Source organism: Siphateles boraxobius, unplaced genomic scaffold (genome assembly GCF_051911475.1).
Source record: "Siphateles boraxobius isolate OS27281-9 unplaced genomic scaffold, OSU_SipBor_1 24, whole genome shotgun sequence".
In the NCBI taxonomy this organism is placed as follows: domain Eukaryota; kingdom Metazoa; phylum Chordata; class Actinopteri; order Cypriniformes; family Leuciscidae; genus Siphateles; species Siphateles boraxobius.
Window position 1 is genome coordinate 17,671,915 of NW_027508855.1, and position 9,590 is coordinate 17,681,504.

The 9,590-nt window shown below is 38.4% G+C and overlaps 1 protein-coding gene across 1 annotated transcript in view; it reads left to right on the plus strand.

The window, feature by feature from the left end:
* The window catches only part of rictora (RPTOR independent companion of MTOR, complex 2 a), a 30,345-nt gene extending 22,412 nt beyond the window's left edge, over positions 1-7,933 (plus strand). Inside the window, exons 30-38 of the mRNA XM_077241742.1 lie at positions 106-335; positions 961-1,957; positions 3,284-3,461; positions 3,871-3,955; positions 4,911-5,123; positions 5,358-5,513; positions 6,024-6,147; positions 6,232-6,370; positions 7,019-7,933. Of these exons, the coding sequence (XP_077097857.1) occupies positions 106-335; positions 961-1,957; positions 3,284-3,461; positions 3,871-3,955; positions 4,911-5,123; positions 5,358-5,513; positions 6,024-6,147; positions 6,232-6,370; positions 7,019-7,090 (2,194 nt within the window). The 3' untranslated portion in view covers positions 7,091-7,933. The remainder of the gene's footprint in view (positions 1-105; positions 336-960; positions 1,958-3,283; positions 3,462-3,870; positions 3,956-4,910; positions 5,124-5,357; positions 5,514-6,023; positions 6,148-6,231; positions 6,371-7,018) is intronic.
* Positions 7,934-9,590: the final 1,657 nt, after the last annotated feature.

The window sequence follows — 9,590 nt, forward strand, 5'->3', positions numbered from 1 at the left end:
GCTGACTGGCAACTTTAAAAAATAATTTAAAAAAAGCTGGTGGGGAAAGAGTTAATAACCTTTTAGCATATGTCCAGTAAGTAACCAACAGCTCTGTGTGTGCAGTACGTGTGTGTATGTGCTGGGCGTGATCAGCCGGACGCGGCAGGGCAGTGATGTGCTGAAGGCTTTGGGATGGGACTCAGTACGGCACAGTCGCAGGCAGCAGTGGCCCGTCGTCCCTGATGAAGTGGATGCTCCACTGCCCAGCGAACTGTCTTCTGTGCCCAGCACACTTAGCCTCAACTCCGAGTCCACCAGCTCACGCCACAACAGCGAAAGCGAAAGTCATCCCAGTGAGTCAACATCAAAATGTTTTCTTAAAGGGATAGTTCTCCCATTAATTACTCGCCCTATGTCGTTGCAAACCTGTAAGACTTTCATTCATCTTCAGAACACAAATTAAGATATTTTGATGAATCAAACGTCCTTCGTAACACGAGAATGAAACCTCATTGGTTCTCGCATGTCTAGCGAATGTGCTTGAGCTTCCGTTTACTAAAACCGATGTGTGAGTTGATGAATGTTTATATGTGAATAAAAGCCTAAATTCAATCTGTTCATCATATAAAGCGATCGTGTCTCTTCAGAAAATTTGGACTAAACCGCTTAATTCATGTGGATTAGTTTTACAATCTCTTTATGAACTTTCGAAGCGTCAAAGTTGTAGTTGCTTAGCTGTCAATGGAAGGACAGAAAGCTCTCAGATTTCATCAAAAAGATCGGGTTTGAAACGGCATGAGGGTGAGTAATCAATGACGTTTGCATTTTTTGGAGAACTAACCCTTTAAGTTTAAGTATTTGATCAAAGTTTTTTAGTGAACACCTTTTAGTAACACTGATTGTTGTAATTGTATGCATAAATAGTCATTGCAATCTGTTGTTTTATATCCATTGTAATATTGCACATGTCGCTCTCAGGTTTGTACTTCATGGACGATGTTAGCGAGGGTTTGGATATGTACGAGGACTCTTCCCTTAATATGCACACAAAAACCTCAAAGGACAGAAGCCCTTTCACCATCCTCACCCCCTCGCATCTCAGAAACCGCTTTCTCAACTCCCTGTCTCTCCCCAGTAAGAAGGGACGAAGCCCCACTGACACTAAAGGCACAACCAATGCAGGAAAATCTCCCGAGGAGCTCCAGCTCATGAGGCGCATCCGGACCGTGACCGAACCCTCGAACTATTCTCCAGGCCACTCGGGGCAGAGCGAGGTCTTTTATAATGGCAGTCGCATGTCCCGCAGCCCGACGGTTAGTCTTGAAACCTCGTTTGTGGGCATAAAGGCACTAGCAGAGCCGTACGCCACCGAGGGGAGCTCAGATTCGGAGGGCAGAGGTCACCATAAGCGTGAGCGGAACAGCAGGGAGCGTTTGACCTGCGACGGTGCCTCGGTGCTGCCGGGAGGTGGCACGTTTAAGAGCCGCAGTCAGAGCTTCAACACGGACACTACAACCAGTGGCATCAGCTCCATGAGCTCCTCCCCTTCCCGAGAGACGCCCTCTGCGGTGGGCATGGATACCGACTGCGCCAGCCTCAACACGGTGGTCAGCGCTAAAACTGTGAAAATGCAACATTCGCTCAGTCCTCAGTCCAACCATAACCACATCCTGTTGTCCAAGTCCAATTCTACCTCGCTGGTTCCTCCCGGGTCGGCGCACACACTGCCGCGCAGGGCTCAGTCGCTGAAATCTCCCTCTGTGGCCACCATCAAGAGCCTGGTGGACTGCAGCTACATGTACACGAGCCCCCGTGACGCGCTGGGCTACGCCACGCTCAAACGCCTGCAGCAGCAGAGGATCCACCCGTCTCTGTCACACAGCGAAGCGCTGGCGTCTCCCGCTAAAGACGTACTGTTTACAGACACGATCACCATGAAAACACGGAGCCTCGACTCACGGCTCACACCTCGCAGGTACACAGTCATTTATACTTTTTCAACTTTCATTTAACTACTACTATTTTTTAGTCTCGCTCTCTCTCCCTCTCTCTTTATATATATATATATATATACATGCATACATACTGTGTATATCTATGTACTTATTTATGTGTGTAAAATAAAATTATTTTGATTTATTACTTATAATATTTGTATATTTTTACAAGTTTTTATAGATTGTTTTGTACTGCCTATGATAATAAATTACTATATAAAATTATGGTAATTTATGGTAGAAAAAAATTACTGTAATGGACATTTCTTTATTAAAGAACATGAATGAGAATCTCAAAAATAGCAAAAATATTAATGAGAATTTAAAAAATAATATTAATAATTAATATATTTTATTAAAAATCAATACATATTTTATATTTGTTGGTTCTTGACATGTTTGTGACATTCACACATACTGTATATGTGAAAGTGCACTTGAAGTTCGGGGTGTTTTTGCTGGTCCTCAGGTATTGTCAGAAAAGGTATTCTGGGCCGTTCAGCTCCCATCGCAGGGTGTCCAGAACTCTTGTGCCATGGTGGGTAGAGCAGCTCAAGAGTAGGATCCCTTCATTAGCTCGGACCACCGTAGAGTTTCCATCATAGAAACACTGTAGAGTACATGGCAACATCCTGTCTCATGCTACTACACTTCCAGTCATTAGCCCCCCAAATAATTTCTCAGTATTTCACTCATTCATCCACATTTTGTGATGAGTGAGTGACTGGGTACTAATACGTGTCTCTAAGACTCGGTCAGATGCTTGTGGAAACAGTCCTTTAGGAAACCAGCAAACCTTGTTGATGTCGTGCTGACCCGGGATGCTCAATCTACTCCTGCAGATCCAATACAAACTCAACTCAAACTACTAAACAGACTTAGAAATATCTTTGGCTGCATCCCAACTCACATGCTTTTGTCAGACAGATAATAGTTGGGACAGGGGTGATGTTTATAAAATCTACCAGGAACAGTTTATTTGGAAAGCAGTGCATCTTCATACAGTAGCAAGCTATTATATATATATATATATATATACACACACACACACTGTGATTTGGTATGCACTAATTGTGGTATTGCATACTATTAATTTTGTGTACTGGGAAACGGCCTATTTGTTTACTCAATATTACATCCAAGTATTGTGTCAGGATTAAAATGATTATATGAGGTGGATGTCCAGGAGTAGGTAAGAAATATTTTTAGTTGTGTCAATCCGTCCCCATTTTAATAACAGCGAAAGATTTCTAGGATTAGAGCTAATGTTTTGCAGCGCATGTGCTTGTGTTCGCTCTCCTCAGGTTTTTGAAAGCTCTGAGTTTTGCGTCTCTGGATAAGGAGGACTTGCTGAGTCCGATCAATCACTCCACCCTGCAGCGCTCCTCTTCCCTGCGCTCTATGGTCTCTAGCGCCACCTATGGCTGCAGTGAGGACTACATTGGCCTGGCGCTACCCCTTGACATCAACCATATGTTTCAGGTTTGTATTGTGTGGTGTACTTTTATCAATGTGTATGTTGAGTATATAGAGGTTTATGCAAATTTGATTCAATTTTCGTGAGTGTTGATTCATTTGAAGATGCAGTATTTTTACGTTTTTGCCCTCACTATGAACATGACATGACACTGATTGTGTGGCTTATTTAGGAAAAATATGCTGTCACTTTCCTGATTGGATAAGACTTCTGCATTACTTCATATATTCAACTGTCAGATGACAAAATGAGTTAAAAATATGCCAATAGACTTGCATTAATTCGGTGAGATTAGCAGTAGCGACCAAAAACTGAAATCGAATAAACTGATCTCTGCTTTTTAGTATTTTAATTGTGTTGAGTGTAAATGTTTACTTGCATTTAAGATTTTATTTGATTTCATTTCATTTTTAGATTAAAGAAACATCATATTTCCAGAAGAGAACAAGCCCTCCTGCTGAAGAAAAATCATCCAAATTTATTTTTGGAGAATCTAATGGTATGTATCATCATCTGTATTTTTCTGTATTTTTAATATCATTAATAATTATGGTAACACTTTACACAATAAGGTTTCATTTGTTAACATTAGTTAATAAAAATACAGCTGTTCATTGTTTGTTCATGTTAGTTCACAGTGTATTAACTAATGTTAATACACTGCTAATGTTAATGAGCACTTATTTTATAGGTTACAATGCAGTTAATGCAAAATAAATAACATAAAACTTTTTTGGGGGGGGGATTTCAATTCCATTACTTCATTCACCTTCCGCTGCTGCCTACGCTTTTGTCTTTTTCTAGCGCTTTTCCCCTACTTCACTGTAGCCTTCATTACTTTCACCTCCGCTTGTGGTTCTAACACTTTCTCCTCACCCCGTGTGCTTTGTTGTTGGTTACAAACATTTCATGCACTTGAGTTTCACAAAGGAAGTTAAATGCAGTTGTCATCTACATCTATGTCACTAAGTATTTTCAGTAAATTCCACTAATTTCCAAGCATTTTTATATTTAAGCATATATGGCATAACGGCCAAATAGCAATATCAATATCCAAAACAGAATAAATTTTAAAATGTAATTTATTCCTGTGATCAAAGCTGAATTGTCAGCATCATCACTCCAGTCTTCAGTTTCACATGATCCTTCAGAAATTATTCTAATATGCTGATTTGCAACATTTCTTACTATTATCTGTTGAAAAAAGTTGTGCTGCTTAATATTTTTTTCATGATTCTTTGATGAACAGAAAGTAAAAAAAAAAAAAAATTCTTTGAAATAGAAAGCTTTTGTAACATTATAAATGTTTTACTGCCACTTTTGTCCAATTGAATGCGTCCTTGGTGAATACAATTATTTATTTACTGACCCCAAAATGACAGTGACTATAATTAAACAATAGTAAATATGATGTGAAACGCTAATCTGTGCGTTTTCCCCGCCTGTGCTCGTAGGTTTCTTAGAGTCGTGTCGTGGTCCTCTGAAGACTCAGGTGAGCATAACAGAGCTGTTAAACAGCAGCCGGTCGGAGCAGCACCACATGCTGGGCTCGGAGGACACGACAGGCTTACAGGAGCACACGGAGCAGAACTGCCTGTACTGCAGCGCTCTCACCATCCTCGGCTCACACACACACAGCCACCTGAACAACACACACTCTCACACAGGTGCATTTCAGTCTTCATCAAACACCTCATTATGTATTTGTTTGTGAATGTATGATATGATACTGCTGCTTTCTGCCTGAAAGTGTTATAAGAGGTGGTATGGGTTAGTGGAATACAGAATTGGGATGTGGTCACTTGAAAGGTTGTAGGTTCAAACCGGTTCAAACCCCAGTGTCAGTCCCACAGTATCCAGATGTGGGTAAAAATGTGTAATTTAATCTTGTGTTCCTGCAGATCTGTCTGATGGTTTCTCTCAGTGGCACAACCAGCCGTCCCATAATCACCTAGAGGTGGTCACCCAGTCCAAGTTCTCAGGGATCTCGGGCTGCAGCGACGCGGCCGTCAGTCAGGGTTCGGCCAGCAGCATTCCCAGTGCAGAGATCATACTGGGTGAGATCAGAGCCCATCAATGCACAAAACCAGTTCATGTTTTTCATGTTTAAAATCAAAAGTAATGCACTTTGAACTAACATGAATAACAGTGAACGACTGTATTTTTATTAACTTACATTAGCAAAGATGAATGAATACTTTAGCAAATGTAGTCCTCATTGTTAGTTCATGTTAGTTATAACAACTTACGTTATGCATTAACTCATGTTAACAAATTAAACTTTATTATAAAATGTTATCAAAATATCATTAGTTCAGTATAACATGATTGAAAAACAAAAGTGTGTATGTGTATGGGTCAGGTATTTCCTATGTCATTGGGACAACAGGTCCCCACAAAAATGGCAATATAAAAAAAAATGGTCCCCTTTAGTTTTTGATAATGTTCATGATGGGTAGGTTTAGGAGTAGGGTTAGTGTAAGGGGAGAGAATATACAGTTTGTACAGTATAAAAATCATTATGTCTATGGATAAAACATGAAAACCTAACGTGTGTGTGTGTGTAGGTGGGAAGGCGATATCTGAGGACGGTCCGGCCTGCAGAGTTCTGCTGAGGAAAGAGGTTCTGCGGCTCGTCATCAACCTCAGCTCTTCAGTCGGTACCAAAGGACACGAAACCGGATTGCTGACGTAAGAACATCTGAGAAATACTGTGCAAGCATGAGTGTGTGTGTTCTTATTTCATCCCTGTGCAATGTCTGCTACCCTCTGCAGGATAAAGGAGAAGTTTCCGTACGCGTTCGATGACATCTGCCTGTACTCTGAAGTTTCCTTCCTGCTGGCCAACTGCATGTTCCGTCTGGCCTCACGCCGCTTCATCCAAGAGCTCTTCCAGGATGTGCAGTTCATTCCGGTACGCAACACTCTGAAACTTTTCTATAAGACTATTTCACCTGAACTAAAGAGTTCATAGTGCTCAGAAAGGTTTGTAGCTTTTAGATTTGTTTACAGACTCCAATATAAAAAGTCATTAAAATCATCAATTAGCACGCACACACACACAGTTCTATAATCCTATATGTCTGTTTTTACTTATTTTCTATATTTCTCTTTTACTTTGCACGGAAGCATTCATTTGTTTAAAAGTGATAGTAAAGACATTTATAATTAAACAAAATATTTCCATTTAAAAAAAAAATGCTGTTCTTTTGAAAATAAATTCTTTAGAGAATCCTGAAAAAATCTGTTTGCAAAAAAAAAAGCAGCACAACTGTTTTCAACATTAATATTAATAAGAAATGTTTCTTGAGCAGCAAATCATCATATTAGAATGATTTCTGAAGGATCATGCGACCCTGAAGACTGGAGCAAATTACATATTAAAATAGAAAACGGTTAAATTGAAATAATAATTCACAGTATTACTGAACAAGGTGGTCTCAGCTCGATTGCAAACAATCTCTGGATCAGTTCGCTAACAGAGCAGTCACACCAGGGTTCGTTTTAATCAAAGCAGACATGCCGAGTGTGACACACACGTTGACTGTGTTTCTGTCTCCAGCTGTATGATGAAGCAGAAGCAGTGTTGACTAAACCATCACAACCTGTTCCGGTGGAGACGGCAGAGTCTTGATACCTCCGTCAGCTTCCATACGGCACAGAGACACACGCTTCTGTGGATGGAGGAGAGGAAGGAAGCGATCACAGGAATACTGAAACGAGCCCTGGACTTCAGACCGTGTTTCTGAACGAGGAGTAGTTTACCAAATAACGTCTTCAGACTGTGAAACAGGTGAACCGGAACAAAACATCACAAAGACTCGTTTTTAATAAAGAAAAAATGCTGTTGACACTTTAAAAGCGCTGGATGCACCGATGAGAAAAACGTTTCTCTGCACTGGTGTGTGTGTGCGTGCGTGTGTACATATTCCTGCCATGCCAATGTTTCAACATTTCACCTAAACACTACGAAGAATTCTGTGATGGCTTTGGATTGAGTGCAAATGCTTTGACTATGAATTTAGGACTTCCAGAAGTGAAAGAATGGACGAAACATTGATTACATTTGTACTATTTATTAATTTCTTTTCTTTTGTATGTGTGTTGGGATTTTTTATGACCTCCAGACAATCAGAATTCAGTGTTTTGGGAAAAAAATAACGTAGTGTCGGACATTCGGTCCTTAGCGTCACGAGTCTTTTGTTGGATATCTTGTCATCCGGAAACTTCTCAGAAATTCTCTTGCAGGAAATTCTCCTGCAAAGAGCATGTGAGCACTGATACACACACATACTCCATCACAGAGCTGCTCTGAATGATAATAGTGTGTGTGTTTTCACCACCTCCAGGGTGAATCTCATGAAAACTGTCATGTGCAGGTCATTTCTCATTACTATGAAGCTGAATTCTGTGAGAAATGTGCTTGGTTATCATAAAATTGTGTCATAAAACAAAGGATCTTAATGGTCCAAAACAATAATTGCATCTTTTTTTTAATCTGATTTTGGAGTCAAGTCAGATTCACCCAATAATTTGGATTGGACGAACAGCGTAAAATGCTTTGCAGACTCATTCTTCATATCTTACTATACCGGTTCAGTGCTGTGGTCTCATCTCTGATCTGATGGTAATCGGCGTTTAGTTTGAATCTGACCTACAGGAAAAGAAACCCGATAAAAATAATCATGCATGGTATCATATCAAGTACCTTTGAAGGAATATCCTGAGTAAAACTTGTGAGCGATGCACAGAATCTTTGGCATAATATTGATGACAACAGTAAATCATTTTGAGTGTGTTAACAGTTCAGCTGCATTGATTTCCATTATAAGTGTTTTTGTACAAACTAGTGAATCTCTGGTCAAGAACTATTATATTTCACATTTTTGCATCCAAAATGAAGCTTATTTTAGGACCATTCATAGTTTTTGTTTGACAATTAAGCACATTTCCTTTACTGGTTGTGATGTGAAAAGAAAATAGTTTTTACAATATTTATGCACATTATCGTAGTACTTGTTGTACTGCTTTGATGCTGATTTCATTTATATATATATATATATATATATATATATAAAACAAAAATTTGTTTTTGTATTACAGTAATGAAAATCACTTGAGAATAATGGAAATTTCAATAGGATTGATTTTTGGGGGGAGCAAAATCTGCTTAATTGTCAAATTGACAAATTAATAGTTCTAAAAAAAGGTTTAATTTGCTTTATGCAGAATATATACTTTTATTCTTTGTTTGTTTTTGCATTCTGAAATTTTCATGACAATTAAGCACATTTCCTTTCCAAATTCACAACTGTAATGTGACAAATTAATTTGTAAAATATTTATACACATCATAGTAGTATCTTTGTACTGCCTTGATGTTGATTACATTTTTTAAATATTATATATATATATATATATATATATATATAAGAATAATTTAAATCTTTCTGGAAGCGAATTGTGCTTAATTGTCATGACAATGTCACAATGCTAAATAATAGTCTTTAAACGGTTTAATTTTCTTTGTGTGAAATATATTATTTTAATTTCTTGTTTGTTTTTGCATTCTGAAAGTTTCATGAAAATTAAGCACATTTCCTTTTTTAAATTATTTTGTTTGTAATGTGACAAAAAATATTAGAAAAATACATAATAGTAGTATTTGTTGTACTAACTTGGTTCTGATTTAATAATAATAATAAATAAATAAATAAATAATATATATAGTAATGTGAATTTCAATAGGATAATTTTTTTCTGGAAGCGAAATGTGCTTAATTGTCATGTCAGTGTCACAATGCAAAATAACCGTCCTAAAAACTGGTTTAATTTTATGTTAAAAAAACAACAGCTACTATTTTATGTATTTGTTTGTTATTCTAACTGATGGTCTAGTCAAAATGATTTTCTGGTGTAATCGACAACATGCCAACGATGTGATGCATGAAACTGTAACTTGTCAAACCAAAAAAATATTCCTTTGAGCTGCTTTAGAAAGAGTTCAAGTATTAGCGTGACGTGTTGTCGTTTCCCTTCGCATCCCAGTGTGTGACCTGGTTTATCACTTCAACTCGAAACAAACCAAACCTGCACACTGGCACAGAGCTGTTCAAATGTTCCACCACTTTCAT